Source organism: Nomascus leucogenys, chromosome 13 (genome assembly GCF_006542625.1).
Source record: "Nomascus leucogenys isolate Asia chromosome 13, Asia_NLE_v1, whole genome shotgun sequence".
NCBI lineage: Eukaryota > Metazoa > Chordata > Mammalia > Primates > Hylobatidae > Nomascus > Nomascus leucogenys.
In genome coordinates this window covers 52,604,548-52,621,624 of record NC_044393.1, presented here as the reverse complement: position 1 = coordinate 52,621,624, position 17,077 = coordinate 52,604,548, and the positions used below count along the sequence as shown (strand labels likewise).

Sequence of the window (17,077 nt, the reverse complement as noted above, 5' to 3'; positions counted from 1 at the left end):
GTATAGTCAGAAAAGGTTAATTATCATCAGTGTTAAATACACACTGAAAGGAAATATATTAACCCATAAGCGTTTAAGTTCCCTGGAGTACCTAGCAGGTAGTAGCTGTGCTTATTGGACATTGAGAAATTAAATAGCATTTTAACTTGATGAGCCTCAATGTGCTAAAGAGATGTTTTGTTATAAAGAATCTCTTTTAATAAATAGTTAAGATTATGATGTTAGATAAATTTTCTACTAAGTTATTCCCCAGACCATTTACCTTTAAGTATATGTAACAAGTAATTTAATTCTGCCTTTCCAAATTTCCTTCAAAGCCCTGGAAAAAAAAAAGTGAAAATATTTTTTTTAAAAACAATCCAGCAGGATATTTATCTTAACATTCCTACTGACTAATATTTAAACTAAACATTATTGCTACATTTCAAAAAATCGTATTCTACTAGTTATTGTCATTGTTTTTGGATCTGTAATGCTTAAAAGCTCTGCCATAAAAATAAAGTATATTTACTTTCCTTGGAAGTCTTGATAACTTTATTTATTTTGATAATTTTAAACCTTTGCAAATAGCAGGTTTTTCTCAAGCATTGGGGAAAGGGAATGCAGTTTGTAGCAGTAATCTTTTTTTGGCCAAATTTTTGTTCTGCCGTTTTGATTTAAACATATGCAATTATAAACTGAATACATAAAAGCAAATGTGGTCCCTGCATTATCACATATTTGTTAACTTTTGGAAATGTGCTAGATAGGGCAACTTAGAATGGAAATACTGAATGTATATACCTGCGTAGAGAAATTATATTGTGTATGAACATTTGTTACCCAATGAAAATTAATTTTGTTTTTATGAGAGACATTTACATAAGAACATGGCCTGATGAGACCCAAACAGCTGTCAGTCGCTAACTTTATAAACAAATCAACACCTAATGAGTGAATGAGTTTCAGAATAATTGGGTAAATGTAATTACAGGAACTCTGAAGGTGGAAGATACAATTTAAGTCAGCCCTCATTTACCTTGATTCCTCAGGTAACCTAACTATGAAGAGACGATTCAATACTGTTTCATTTCAGTCTTCAAGTTATATAGGAAGGAAAAATCAAATAAAGGAGTCAAGTTTTGTTGCTTTGGGGAATCTGGAGAGTTTAGATTTTAAATGCAAGTCAACTTCATTTCATGACCCACACAGCAGTAGTTCTGCCTTCAGACTCAATCCAAAGTGGACAAGATTTTCTTCCTAAGATTACTTAGTTTTGAGAGGTAGAGAAAGAAAAAATTGGCAATTTAAATATTTGTATTGAGGGAGAGACACAGCAATGATACTGCTGCAGTTCAGAGACTTTGCACCTTGTCTTCTCATGTGTGACAGCTGGAGATTGCTCACACAACTAATTTTTTTTTCTCAATAAAACTAAAGCCAATATTCAATCTCTTTTTCCTGCCTTTTCTCTTAATTAACATTAGCATATTAAACTGTGGATTGTGGTTTTTTTTTATTATTATACTTTAAGTTTTAGGGTACATGTGCACAACGTGCAGGTTTGTTACATATGTATACATGTGCCATGTTGGTGTGCTGCACCCATTAACTCATCATTTAACATTAGGTATATCTCCTAATGCTATCCCTCCCCCCTCCCCCCACCCCACAAATGTCCAACAATGATAGACTGGATTAAGAAAATGTGGCACATATATACCATGGAATACTACGCAGCCATAAAAAATGATGAGTTCATGTCCTTTGTAGGGACATGGATGAAGCTGGAAACCATCATTCTCAGCAAACTATCGCAAGGACAAAAAACCAAACACTGCATGTTCTCACTCATAGGTGGGAATTGAACAATGAGAACACATGGACACAGGAAGGGGAACATCACATACTGGATTATGGTTTTAAATGGAATTGTCCCCTTGAAGTTTTGTGTCCTAAGGAAATAATATCTTTTTTAAAAGTTCATAAGATGCATATAAGGATTAATTTACTTAGGGGAACAATTTAGAATGTGTCTGCATGTGACTGTTTAGAAGCATAAACTATGTAACCTAAGACAAGTTTCTGAAACCCTTCCCCATGCCCATTTTCACGTTTTGAAGTAAAAAAATCTCAAATTAATCGGTGCCGTGGGTTTTTTATAGGCATGTAACTGTAAAGAAAATAAATTGTCACTTGGTCAATATACCAGCAGAGGAATCATTATATTTGAGAGCTGGAAGGGATCTTAGAAATTAGTTTGCCCAAACCTTTTATTTGAGAGGTGAGGAACTACAAGCCCCTGAAGGCTTATATTTCTCACTAAATGTCACACAGCTGCTAAGTTGCAGAACCAGGGTCCTAGGGGCCTTGTCCCCCAACTACTAGTATATTCTTCATTCCATTACCTACAGAAGCCATAAGCAGGCTGCCCTTTACTGACCTGTTCATCCACTCACTGACTTACTGTTTTAGCAAACTTTTTTGGACACCTACTTTATTCTGTTCCTGTGCCAACTATGGAGACTAAAGATATCCCTATCCCCAAAGAGCTCATAATCTAGTCACCCGTGGCCGTGGACTTGACTCAGATTAAAATCTATCTTAAAAGAGTAAACTCAGCTTTCCTTTTCAGGATGACAAGGTGCATAAGTCTTACTTACTTCTATTCTGTAGCACTCTCTGCTCTAAGATAATGCATCTACTTTTATAGTAGGCTTTTCTAAAAACCATTTCTTAGTGGGACTATGAAAATTGTGATGGCTGTTTGATTACAAATATAAACTGATTACCATAGAGGAGGTGGTGCATCTGTGCCATCATATGTTCCATGACAAGCACTGATATGCAGTAACCCTGTGTCTACTGGATGCACCTCTGTGAATCCTGGTATTATCCTACTAGGAATGAAAATACAACCTATTAGTCACAGATCATTGATAAAATAAGCAATAAATGCTTAGTCGGAATTTTAACAGTCTGTTATGTACTTAGGGAGTACTTAATATGTGGGTAATTGACACAATAGACTTTAATGGATCATTTAGATCATTAAGATCAAGGGTATCTGTATATAGTGTGCTTGGAAAAGGTTCCTTCAGTGGAACTGAGTATACACAGTAGTTCTGCAAATCATGTTTTGTTTCTTTGTTTCATTTAGCCCTTTGACCAAAAGAACCACAGGTCCCTGAAAATTCCTACAGGTGAAAAATATGCTATAATTTTAAAAGAATGTTTTATAGAATGTCAACGAATAGACAGACACCTTCTTGACATTACCCTCAAAATATCTACGTCTCTGGACTTTATATTTCGTTTCAATGAATTAAGGTCCCAAGTGTTTCTGTCTGTGTAATGAACTGTTTAATTTTCATCCCCACTTAAGATCAGTTTATCCATGAAACTCAGGCAAATTAGTGTTTCAGAAATAAGCAGAATTTAGCATCCAGATATTCTTCTTTGTAATATAGTACATTGTGGTATGTCCCCTCAACCCCAAGACAATACCCCCAAACAAAACTTTTGTTTTATATTACGAACTAGCTGGAAGTGTTCTAATAACTACTGTATTTATTGTAAGAAATTCTATTACTCTGAGGTTAAACATCTTACATTTTTGTCTATAAAAGTCTCAGTTGGCAGAGTGCGGTGGCTCATGCCTGTAATCCCAACACTTTGGGAGGCCAAGGTGGGTGGATTATCTGAGGTCAGGAGTTCAAGACCAGCCTGACCAACATGGTGAAACCCCATCTCTACTAAAAATACAAAAATTAGCCAGGCATGGTGGTGTGTGCCTGCAATCCCAGCTATTTGGGAGCTGAGGCAAGAGAATGGCTTGAACCCAAGAGGCGGAGGTTGCAGTGAGCCGAGATCTCACCATTGCAATCCAGCCTGGGCAACAGAGTGAGACTCCGTCTCAAAAAAAAAAAAAAAAGAAAAGAAAATAAAAAGAAAGGTTCAGTTTAGTAGATGTCTTTATTTTTTAATATTCTTTCTTAGTACTTTTTCTAGCAACAAATCTGTGCAACCAACAAAATCTGATACTGTGTTTTTCTTTAAAACATCTCAAATTAAGATTGAATTGCATCCAATAGACAGATTTCTCTTTAACTTTCTTTCATGATAGAATTGTTGCATTGGACAATAATTGAGTGGAAATTAAAGAAAACTGATGCCAGCTAAGCTCAAGTTCCAGAAAGTTAGTTAGCTGAAAGATTCTGGACTCTGACATTCTTTGCTAATGTCACTGCTGAAAGGTTGAAACAGTTTTTGTTATACTATACCTTGTTTCTAGGTCCAGTGCTACCCGTTTCCGTTGGAGCCAGAGCTATTACACAGCTCAAGATGAGTGGGCTTTGGACAGCATTTACATTGGGCAGCAGTGCCCCAACATGTGCAGTGGGCATGGCTCATGCGATCATGGCATATGCAGGTACGTTCACCAGAAAGCGCGACAAGGTCCATCCTTCTCAAGATTTGTGGCTGGAGGATACTACAGCAGTTGTCATCAGAGTGATATGGATAGACTGATAAATAATGAAATAGCCAAAAGAAACAAGTCCTCCTTTCTGTTCTTATTTTAGATGTAAAAGATATTGTTACATTAAAATAAGTATGAAACCATATATTCTAAATCTCAAACTCTAACCTCAAGACAAGGCCTTCTGGGCTTCAACGTCAGAGTTTATTAAAAGAGCCTTGCCATTGTTTCCCTTTTCATCCACTGAGAGTCTCAGAGCACTAGTCAAACCCTGCTGCATGCCCTCTTACAGCACTTCACCAGAAGTTAATGGTTGTATACATGAGGAGATGGTGATTATTGCTAATGAGGACAGAGGAACACACTTGAATACCTAAAGACTCTAAAAAAGGCATAGTTTAATCAGAAGAAGAAACTATAAAATGTAGCCTGAGTTACATGTTGGTTGAGCAGACAGACATTTATATGTGACTTTTTAAGGCTATAGGGAAATCCCACTATCCCTCGCCCCCACCAACACTCACTCACATAAGCACACATACCAATGTCCTTCTTCATAAGTACTTGATGCCCAAATTCTACCCTTATAGCATTATTTCTTTTAAGAAAAGATTCTATCAGTTTTAAGGGGAGTGTAAAAAACTGAGGGTTGTTACTACCACATACCCAGATTACCACTGTAGGGAAAAATCTAGTGTGAATGATAAGACCTGAGCAAAAGTAAGACATGGGAAATGGTTGAGGTCAGGGGGCCATTGCATTGGCAGGTGGGCCTGTAACTTGCCTACTCAGCCCTGCTCTCTCATAGGTGTGACCAGGGGTACCAAGGCACTGAATGCCACCCGGAAGCTGCCCTTCCATCCACAATTATGTCAGATTTTGAGAACCAGAATGGCTGGGAGTCTGACTGGCAAGAAGTTATTGGGGGAGAAATTGTAAAACCAGAACAAGGGTGTGGTGTCATCTCTTCTGGATCATCTCTGTACTTCAGCAAGGTATGACCAACAGCTGGGAATAAGTCATCCGGGCAATGGCTCATTTAATATGAGACTCTGAATTCCAAATGTACAAATATGAAATGGTTTTATTGTTCCCCTCATTCCCTGCTTTTGACTGGGCTCTATCAAATTCCTATTCTTTAGCTACATCTTGGGAAATTCTTGTTGTTGTTTTTTTTATTATCGTTTTTGGTTACTAAAAAATCAGGTTAAGCCAGTTTAAAACTTCTACCCTCCTGTACCTGATTTAAATACCGTTGCTTTCCTTTCCTCCATTTCCAGCCAGGCTTGTGTGTTGAGGAAGTTTGCGTAGGGAAGGCTCTTGGTCTCTTCTCACCCAGGCCTTTGGAGGGTGTGTCAATGCGAGGCCTGGGGGCAACGAGGGGATGAGCTTAGAGGTTAAGGGAAGCAACTCTGGAGCCAGATTGCCTGTTTCCAACCAATTTGACCACTTATGATTCTTTGATTTTTTTTTAAATTATTTAAGTTCTGGGGTACATGTACAGAACGTGCAGGTTTGTTACATAGATATACACGTGCCATGGTGGTTTGCTGTACCCATCAACTCATCATCTACATTAGGTGTTTCTCCTAATGTTATCCCTACCCTAGCCCCCCACCCCACAACAGGCCCCGGTGTGTGATATTCCCCTCCCTGTGGCCATGTGTTCTCATTGTTCAACTCCCACTTATGAGTGAGAACATGTGGTGTTTGGTTTTCTGTTCTTGCGTTAGTTTGCTAAGAATAATGGCTTCCAGCTTCATCCATGTCCCTGCAAAGGACATGAACTCATCCTTTTTTATGGCTGCATAGTATTCCATGGCGTATCTGTGCCACATTTTCTTTATCCAGTCTATCATTGATGGGCATTTGGATTGGTTCCAAGTCTTTGCTGTTGTGAACAGTGCCACAATAAACATATGTATGCATGTGTCTTTATAGTAGAATGATGTATAATCCTTTGGGTATATACCCATAATGGGATTGCTGGGTCAAATGGTATTTCTAGTGATTTTTGAAGCACATTATTCAACCTCCTGTTGATTTAGCTTCCCCATCTGTAAAGCAGGGATATGGAATATCTACTTCATGAGGGTTAGTATGTAGATTAAGTGAGTTAGTATTGGTAAATCATGTAGAACAGTTCATAACACATAGGAAGCACTTCTGTATGTGTTTATTAAGTCTGTCAATCCATTAATTTTAGGAATATGATTGGAAGAAGGAGGAATAGTGGTGAGAGTGGGGGTGTGTGGAGCTGTTCTTAGAGAACTGACCAGCTGTCTGGGGTGGGCAGACACCTCAGGTCCTATTCTTTGGTGGTTTGGTGGCTGCTGGTGGCATCTGCTGATGTGGGACTCTGTATGAAAGTTTTTTTTGCAGTAGTCAGCTTCCCCAGTGGTAGCATCAGATTAGGCCTGCAGATTGCTAGAAACCAATTAAGGACTGAGGTGCCAACTAGAATCACTAAAATTAATGCTATTGGAATACCCCAACCTGTGTCGCTCGGTTAGGGATGGGAGAGGGGTAACCACCTCTCTTTCCTCCCTCACTGCAGACTAGGCAGGACATTCTTTCTCTTTTCCAATCCATCTTCTTATATAGTCTTGAAAGGGACTAAAAAGAGAGCAGGTCCAGTATCCAACCTAAGCAACATGTCTAACCCTAATCTTTAGAATGTGGAGTGTGTAATATCACTTCTTTCAAGCAGGTAATATAGCCACCAATTCTGAGGCAATTGGAGGCGTCCCACTTTACAGCGTGTAACAAGTAGACAGGTGTGAGTGATATGCTACAGGGCTGATATGTTGCAGAATCTGTTTGGGCAGAAATCCAAGATGTGTTAATTTATGCAAATACAAAAATAGCTGCAGGTTTTGTTTTAATGCAGGTGAAGAACAAAGAAACAGCAAGTAAACAAGATAGAGAATTATAGAAAATCAGGGAAGGAGTCCATTTAACAGTATTTCCTATCCATTGACATGGAAGGTCCTCCCCTGATGATTATTGTTAAAGATAATAGTCACTCAGTTATCAAAATGCATTGCACATATCTGAATCCCCTGTATAATTGTTCAGAAATGGAAAGGTTGTGCTTCCTATAAGCATAAATAAGATTGTGAATCTTTTACCAATATGTACTCAGACACCCCAGTGAGCACACATATACACACACAGACATTTTAACATGTAAAGGGTTACATATCAGTATTTCTTCCACTTAATTCAAGATGATCTCTGAAGTCAGACTATCTGGGCTCCAAAATTTATTGATCAGTTCACCTTGCAAAGTTATAACAACTCTCTGTATCTCAGGTTTCTTGACTGAAAAGTGGATATTGAGAGTAATAAGTGAGTGAATGCAAGTAAAGAGTAAAGAATAGTGTTGGGAACACAGAAAGAGATCATATGTGTTAGGTGTCATAGTTGACTTTTATGAGAATAAATTCCAAATTTGTCTTATTGAATATTTTCACATTTATGTCCTGCAACTGACTAAAAATCATCATTTCAAAGGTAAAATTCTCTGCCCCTTCCAATTCAGCTTTCCCCCTAAATTTTTGTCAAAATATCCCTGGGTTATATCTTACTTTTTTCTGTTGATTCATTCAGAACTGTTTTGAATTCTAAGTAAGAAGAACTATCTTAAGTTAAAAAAAAAAAAAAAGGGAGAAATTTGGTTTATGGGAAGGAAAACACAAGGAGGGCTTAAATGGGACTGGTGCAAGAGAGACCTGGAACCAGTAACTCTGAAGTTCACAGAACTTTCCCCTTAAGAGTAGACCCGATTTGAAAGAGTAGACCCAATTTGCAGGCCAGCTGTCACTATGAGAATGGAACCATAGCCACAGGGCTTTCCAACCAGCTCCATAGAAAAAAACAGGGAAGGCTCCTGGCGGCCAGTCACAGTGTCCTGGGAGGAATGGTGTGCTATGATTGTATAGCCAGATTCATGCACTCGCTTGTTTGGCAGCGAGGTGGATACACTGTCTGGCAGCCCCCACCAGCAAGCACGTTGAAGTGAAGGGGCAGTAACCCAAAGGAAGGGTTCCTTAGACCAATTGCCCACCAGCCTAGATCATATTATCTAAAACTTATCTCCACTCAGATGTGGTGGTTCACTCCTGTAATTCTAGCACTTTGTGAGGCTGAGGTGGAGTATCACTCGAGGCTAGGAGTTTAAGAGCATCCCAAGCAACATGGCAAGAGCCTGTCTCTAAAATAATAAAATATAATTAGCTGGGCATAATGGAGCATTCCTGTACTCCAAACTACTCAGGAGAATGAGGCAGAAGGATCACTTGAGCCTATGCGTTTGAGGTTGCGGTGAGCTATGATCAAACCATTACACACCAGCCAGGGCGACAGAGCACGACCCTTTGTCAAATAAATAAATAATACATGCATACATACATACTTCCATTTTTTCCGTATCCGATCACAAATATTCAAGATGGTCTCTAATACTCCTGCCCTAACTACATAGCTTATATTCGTTTTCTAGGCATGAGCCCTTTGCTCCAGCTATGAAGCTATTCTCACCATCCAAGGTTTTGCCACTGCGTACCATTATGCCTTTCATCTTCTCTGCATTCACGTAAAATTTCAGTGTTCTGTTCAAATCCCACTGCCTCCCTGAAGCTTTCTGGAGCTCTGGCAAACTGTACTTCTCTCTTTTCTTAGAATTCCTCTCTGATTTTTGCATATAAAGATCATATTTAAATTTTCATCCTCACAATACCAAGCAGAATGTGGAGTCCCACAGACTGAGCCAAACTCTGGCTAAGGTGTTCAGCTCAGAAATGCGTGTCATGCCCTAGACATTTACAGATCAATACGTACTCTTGAGACTAAATAGATTGGAAAATTAATAAATGATCATATGACTAAATGGGGCTTGACAAGAAATCAGGACTGGGTCTGCAGCCCTCGGTTGCCATTCCTGTCTCTGCCAGAAGTCCGTGAATCCCTTCATTTTTGTTTTTATAACACATGGTGTTCTGCCTGGTATAATTGTTGAAGAAAGACTGAATAAATGAATGAAAAAATTAAGAAAGAAAATTGGGAAACAATAAAAGATTCTAAAGAAATGGTTATTTTCAAGTAAATAGAATTGCTTTCTAGTGATATTTTGATTAATTTAAAAAGACTCTAATGGAAAGCAAAAGGTGATTAGTCATGAAATGTTTTGGAGGTTTTGTTATAAACGTTCTAGATTCTGAAAGCTTACCTGTTAAAACTTGTTTTATTTTAGCTAAACTCTTAAAGCAGTAAATCATTTTAACCTAGAATTTGTGGGGAAATTGGAGGCAATTTTCCATATACCAGGAATGGCACAATATTACTACTCCAACACATATGCACACACACACATTGCATGTGTTTACACATACACACATAAATACATTGATCACAGCATAACAGAAAAACCGCAAAGCATATGTTACATCGAATTCTGAATTCTGGCAAAAACTTTGCTATGAGCCATTTCCCTTTTCTTTTTTCTTCCTTTAAAACAATGTTCAGCATTTCAGGTCACCAAACAAAAGAAAATGATTTGTGCTATTCTCTAGGAAAAAACACTTTCAGTGCCAAACTAAGCATTTGTGCAATATTTTCCATCATTTACAAAAATCTCACAAAACATTCTTTCAAAACCTCTGTAAACTAACACCATAGTCTCCTGGAAAAACAACAGTACTCTGAATTTCACAGTAGAGCAATCATTTCAACCAACTAATTGCGATAATTGGATTTTTATAATTCCCCTCACGTTAGATCTTTATCCTTCTGGCTCATTTCCACATGCCAGGTTTTTCATAGGAGTTTGCTGGATTGGAATTAACCTGCTAGGTTCTATAGTTTTTCTTCCAAAACTCATTCTTCCTGTAATGATCCTGAGGCTTGAAAATGCTAGCATCTCTAAGTTGTTCTCACAATATTTCAAATCAACAACAGGAAAAATTAAAAGGCATATATGTCAACTTAAAAATGCATGTAACTTACAAGATTTCCTCAAATACATACCTGAAATTGAGATTTCCAGAGAATGAGTTTCTGTCTCAGAATTAACTTCAGTTCTCATTTCACTAGCACCCTTGTTTATTTTGAAAACTCTTAATTGGCTTTAGACCTATCAGTAGCAGTATAGTCTTTTAATTAACCCCAGTTATTTCCCCTGTGACTTCTAATACCCGAAACGCTTTCTTAATTAACTTAGTGGATTAGAGTTTAAATCCTAAGTGTGAGAGCCATTTTTCTCTAATACTATGTATATTATCTCAGGTTTTCTTCTCGACTTTTAATTGAACTTCCTGGGAACTCTCAGAGACCAGCTCAAGAGAAATCCATGGATGAGCTTTGGAAGAATCTGTTTAGGTGGAAGACTCTCATAAGCAAACCTTTCTTCAGCCCCATTAGCTGAAATCATTTTGAACAACAGGAACAATGACAAACCTTGTTAATTTCTATCTGACACCTCACCACAGGACTGTGACCTGCAGGGGACTCACTAAGCAAAGGAAGCAAGTTACTGGATTTCAGGAAATTTGTAACGCTTGTAAGACACAGAGACCATTTAGTGGTTGCAACAATTTATTTAAATGATCTCTCCTAACCGCTCTTTGTGAGAGAGAAGGGAAGGGGACTAGGATCCTGAGAGATTCGATTCAAGTACTCTTTATTTTCTTTTTTGAGACAGAGTCTCACTCTGTCACCCAAGCTGGGGTGCAATGGCCTGATCTCAGCTCACTGCAACCTCCATCTCCCAGGTTTGAGTGATTCTCCTGCCTCAGCCTCCTGAATGGCTGGGATTACAGGCGTGTGCCACCATACCTGGCTGATTTTTATATTTTTGGTGGAGACAGGGTTTCACCATGTTGGCCAGGCTGGTCTCAAACTCCTGACCTCAGGTGATCCACCCACCTCGGCCTCCCAAAGTGCTGGGATTACAGGCATGAGCCACTGCGCCTGGCCTCAAGTACCCTTTCTTTTTGTCAAGAAGCTTCTACCTTGCCTGGTCTACTTTAATTCCCACAGGACAGCAGGGTCAGGGGCATATCTCTGGAGAGGATGTTCCCTCTGGAAGGCATGCTGTGTACTAGCAAGTTCCATGCAACATGTTATTTCATCTAATTTTCACGACACCCTATGAGGAAGGTATTATTATCCATATTGTACCCTTGAGGAAAATAAAAGCTCAGAAAGGTCACACAGCTAATGATCAGTATGAATAATGGGCTGAGATTCAAACCCAGCTCCAACAGATTTCAAATAGATGGTCTTTCATCTCCATTGTTCTGCCTAGAGGAAATATGCAAAGTAAGGATTCGGAGTGTTTTCGTTAAAATTTTAAAAAGCTTTTTAGTACTCTTTGGTGTAATTAGCAATTCCCAAGGGTCTCTCTTAACCCAGCCTGGGAATTAGTAATGTAGACATTAAGCAAAGGTATCCAGCAACAGTTACCGTAGTCAGATCAGAAACAACTAAATGGCATGACTCCCCTCTCTCCACAATAAATGGGGACGAGACCATTTCCACATAGTGCTAAGATGTCCATGTAAATTTGAAAATGAAACAACAAAATGCCAAAGAATTCCCAGATTACTGAATTTGATTTTTCTTCTTTTCTGAAAGGCTGGGAAAAGACAACTGGTGAGTTGGGACCTGGATACTTCTTGGGTGGATTTTGTCCAGTTCTACATCCAGATAGGCGGAGAGAGTGCTTCATGCAACAAGCCTGACAGCAGAGAGGAGGGCGTCCTCCTTCAGTACAGCAACAATGGGGGCATCCAGTGGCACCTGCTAGCAGAGATGTACTTTTCAGACTTCAGCAAACCCAGGTAACTACCCACCTGATGGGCCTTGCAGTAGTTTCCAGGAATGGTAAAGGTTAAATCATTGTTGGAGTGTTTCCAAAATGTTAACTGTTGCAAAAATAGACAAACCTATAAATATTTAACATGAATGATAGCCCAGTATATAAAGATTTTATTTCACTTAAGTGACTGGACAGAAAGCATTTGCATTCATGTTTGAATTTTTAAAGATTTTTAAAAACTTGTGACTAGAGGAAAAGCAAGATAAGTAACCACTGTTTACTCAGAGAAACCATGGAATATGGGGATGTTCCATGCTCATTTTCCCATTTGCAGGCTTGTTTGATTATTTTTAATGCACACACAAAGTATGCTTAGCTCTTAGATTTAACAGTAAGATGGATTTTTTTGTTAAAATGTTTCATGTGGCTGCACCCAGGGCTATCCCTAAACAGTGTACGAGTAAGTGTATACAGCTCAGATTTTCTAAAAATTTTGCCCTGGCCTATCCCTGTCTTAATTTTGATGTATTGGGAATATATGTAATAAAATGTCTTAGGCAATGACTGTTGAAGAGTTTGGGGAGATGGCTCGTGTTTAATACTAATACCGGTACCAGGCAATGTATTTATGTGTATTTAAATTTAGTTCTTTTGCAATTATGTAGTATTTTGAAATTTTGTATTTATATTTTATATAAGTATTATTAAAGTCTATTCAATGACATTATTTTAGAATACTCCTTTTTATAATCTCTGTATTTTCATTTTAACAAAAAAATTATTTTTTGTATGTTGACTACTATTAAGTTTTAATATATGGATCTTGTCCCTGTTTTCATTTTACAAATGAGACTTGTTTATTGAAAAAAATTACTTAAGAATATATAAACCCAGTTCTTACAGATTGAATATGTTTTAAACATTTTACTTAAAGCATACCTATTTTGTAGATTGAAGGTTCGTAAGTTTGACTTTTTAAAGTATTAGGTCATTTAATGGTGACAAAACTTTCCATGATAAAACATAAGTAGACATGCAAACAGACCAACAGAAAGCATTTCTTCTAAGGGATTTAGGGGAGAAGGAGAAAACAGAAAAAAGGCAACTGGATGAAATGAGAGATATAATAGGAATAGGGTGGGAGATGAAGCCTTGTGAGATTCTCCTAGATGCAATATAGTAGAGAGGGAATTGATAATGGTGCCAAACTGGCTTAAACAATAATTTTAAATAACTCAAATTGTTTTTTCCAAGTAATATGTCAATCTGAAATGATTGAGAGTTCAGTAAGGTGACTAGGTAACTTTATAGGTAAATAAAAATGTAATGGCTTCCTCAAATTACAGAATAGCATGTCTTTGTGATGAAACATTATATACACAAAATGATCTTAAAATATAATTTTACTAACATGAGAATGTGCTTATGATGTAATGTTAAGTTTTAAAATGTAGATCACCAAATTATACATACAATGCCTTGCCTATATAAAAGATTATAAGCTGTGATGAGATACATCAAAATGTTAACAGAAGCCAACCCTATGTAGTAGATGATGGGCAATTTATGTTTCATTTTTAATGCATTTTTATGTTTTCCCACAATGAGAAAGAATTCTTTTGAAAAAAATGTTAAGTGTTATCTTCATGTAGTAATATTAAACAATGTTATCTTGATATTTCTTTAAAAAGTTATGACCATTGTCATGGTAGTCAAAAGATATAGTTCAATGAATCAAACTCAGTTGAAATATTCTCCCTCTTCTCCAAAAGATACAATTCCAAATGAAATAAACATGACCAGGACTAAACCTGCCTACAAGGTTAAACCTCAAGTCTGATATGTCCAAACTTACAAGCTTTTGAAAAATATTGAGATCAAACCAAACAAAACTTTCTCTTGTTGTTACCCTTGTTGTTTAAATAGCTGAAAAAAAAAGCACAGCTTTTCTTTTCCCAACCATAAATGATTTGCTTTTATTCAGATTTGTCTATCTGGAGCTTCCAGCTGCTGCCAAGACCCCTTGCACCAGGTTCCGCTGGTGGCAACCCGTGTTCTCGGGGGAGGACTATGACCAGTGGGCAGTCGATGACATCATCATTCTGTCTGAGAAGCAGAAGCAGATCATCCCAGTTATCAATCCAACTTTACCTCAGGTATTCTCCTATGTCTGAACTCCAAGACAGATAATTATAAAAGTGAATGGCATAAAGAACTCATTTCCTTAAGGATTTAGTGCTTGACACTGAATGTACAATGTAAGTTTAAGGGCTTGTACTTAATTTTTTGTTACCTCTCTTTACTACCACTTCATAGATAATTTAGATGTAAAAAAGACTGAAGTCTGGTTAAATCATCAAGCAAAATTGTTAGTGTGTTTATAAAGTGATTAGATACACAGCGGTAAAATACTTTCAGTTGTTGAATCATCAGGAGAAAAAGTTAATAGCAGTAAAAAAAAAAAAAAAAATAGAGATTCTTCTGTGTTTTCCTAGAAATGCAAATGGTACATGGCCCAGCATGTCATGAAATGAAAATTCCTTTCTTGTTTTCAAAGCTATCAAATTGCCTTTTGTGTTATTTGTGTCGTTTCTATTAGAACTTTTATGAGAAGCCAGCTTTTGATTACCCTATGAATCAGATGAGTGTGTGGTTGATGTTGGCTAATGAAGGAATGGTTAAAAATGAGACCTTCTGTGCTGCCACACCATCAGCAATGATATTTGGAAAATCAGATGGAGATCGATTTGCAGTAACTCGAGATTTGACCCTGAAACCTGGATATGTGCTTCAGTTCAAGGTATTTATGCACAAGCTTCTTCCCAGAGCAACTTAAGGAGTAAAACATCTTCCAGATGTATAAGTGGAACTCACAAAGAAAACAAATTTTTCATATTCTATTAAAGAAGGGACTCACCTGTATGAAAGCTCAACGGTGTTAGAATTGCAGAGCTTTTCAGCTCTACTCGAAAGCAGCTTATTAGTTTTTAAGGAGTCCCAAAAGTTGTGGGTATACCGTTTCTTTAGGTGCTCAAGGAACTCTACCAGAATTAAAAATAAAATTGACTTTTAGGACTTCAATCTGATTGTGACTTAATGAATCTCAAGCTTCTAAACGATGATGGATAAGTTGTCCTTTTCATCTTACTAGTGGTATTTGAACTTAAGAGGTATTTTATGCTTTTGCTGTATTATTTTCAAACAAATTATCTTACTTAAATTCAGTAAATTTTTACTCCAGTCATCATTGTTCTCTTAAAAGCTTCTTGCTTTTCAGCTCTGTGATAACGTATCAACATGTATAGCAAGTATTTACTTTGACAAGGTCTTGTTTTAGAACCCTAATCAAAATTTCATTGTGTTTATAATAAAATCCCATAGGTGACTTCTGGGGTCGAAAGTAATGCAGTTTTAATGAGCTAGCACAACTACGTGGTCCTTACATAATGGCAGGATGCAGATGCTAAATAATTTACAAATGGAATTATTAAAGAGATCAGATGTTTATAGGCAGCTCTTCAAATACAATTTCCACAGGTCTGTAAACAAGGAAGTGAGTCATAAATAATATGATTAGTAAAATGTTATCCTTCGTTGTTTAGATTCTGATGCTAAACTACAATGGAAAAATATCAATAACAATATATGAATCTACATTCATTTGTTGGTAATTCCTAAAGTAGTAACAAAATAACGTTAATAGCAAATATATTTCCAGAATACTATGCTGTTTCTCATCTGACATCTTTTCTATTTAATTAATCACATACCATGGTTGTGTAGGTATTAAAGTCTGCAAGATAATATTCTGAAATTTTTTAAATCTAAATTTAAAAAATAGTGTTAAATATTTCAAGCACTTAAACAATGATCAGGAATGCATACTGCTTAAGAAAAATCTTAATTCTCTACCATTTGACCCAGCAATCCCATTATTAGATATATACCCAAAGAAGTATAAATCATTCTACCATAAAGACACATGCATGTGTATGTTCATCAAAGCACTATTGACAATAGCAAAGAAATGGAATCCACCTAAATGCTCATCTGTGGTAGACTGGATAAAGAAAATGTACATATACACCATGGAACACTACACAGCCATAAAAAAGGATGAAATCATGACCTTTATAGCAACATGAGTGGAGCTGGGGCCATTATCCTAGGCAAACTAATAAAGGAACAGAAAAACAGATACCACGTGTTCTCACTTATAAGCGGCAGCTAAGCAATGAGAACACATGGACACATAGGAGAACAACAGACACTGGGGCCTACTTAAGGATGAAAGGTAGGAGAAGGGAGAGGATCAAAAAACTATCTATTGGGTAGTATGCTTATTACCTGGGTGACACAGTGATCTGTATAGCAAACTCCCGAGACACACAGTTTACCTATATAACAAATATGTGCCCATGAACCTAAAATAAAAGCTAATTTTAAAAATCTTAATTTTCATATCACACAAGCAGAAAGCTATTAATTTGTGGTTATTTAATAATAAGTATAGAATATAGATCATTCAGGGGTTGATAATTAATATGTGTTTGAAACCTGTATACAAGAATTTTGGGTGCCATTTGTACAAAAATACATAGTGCTGGTGCATTTTTTGTGACTGCCTGCTGTCTGATAAACACTAGCTAGTACTGGGACTATAGAAACGAAAAATGTGACCCCACATGAATACCTGTGTAACAAACCTGCATGTTCCACACGTGTCCCAGAACTTAAAGTAAAATTTAAACAAAAAAAAAAAAAAAATGTGACCTTAGCTTTCAAGGAACTCAGAAACT

The 17,077-nt window shown here is 37.1% G+C and overlaps 1 protein-coding gene across 3 annotated transcripts in view; it reads left to right on the top strand.

Annotated features, from left to right (window-relative positions):
• Positions 1 to 17,077, top strand: part of RELN (reelin) — a 521,226-nt gene that overhangs the window by 377,627 nt on the left and 126,522 nt on the right. For all 3 annotated transcript variants that reach the window (XM_003268163.3, XM_030826362.1, XM_030826363.1), the window contains exons 23-27: positions 4,274 to 4,411; positions 5,268 to 5,454; positions 12,095 to 12,300; positions 14,263 to 14,434; positions 14,878 to 15,078. In XM_003268163.3, coding sequence (XP_003268211.1) covers positions 4,274 to 4,411; positions 5,268 to 5,454; positions 12,095 to 12,300; positions 14,263 to 14,434; positions 14,878 to 15,078 — 904 coding nt within the window. The remainder of the gene's footprint in view (positions 1 to 4,273; positions 4,412 to 5,267; positions 5,455 to 12,094; positions 12,301 to 14,262; positions 14,435 to 14,877; positions 15,079 to 17,077) is intronic.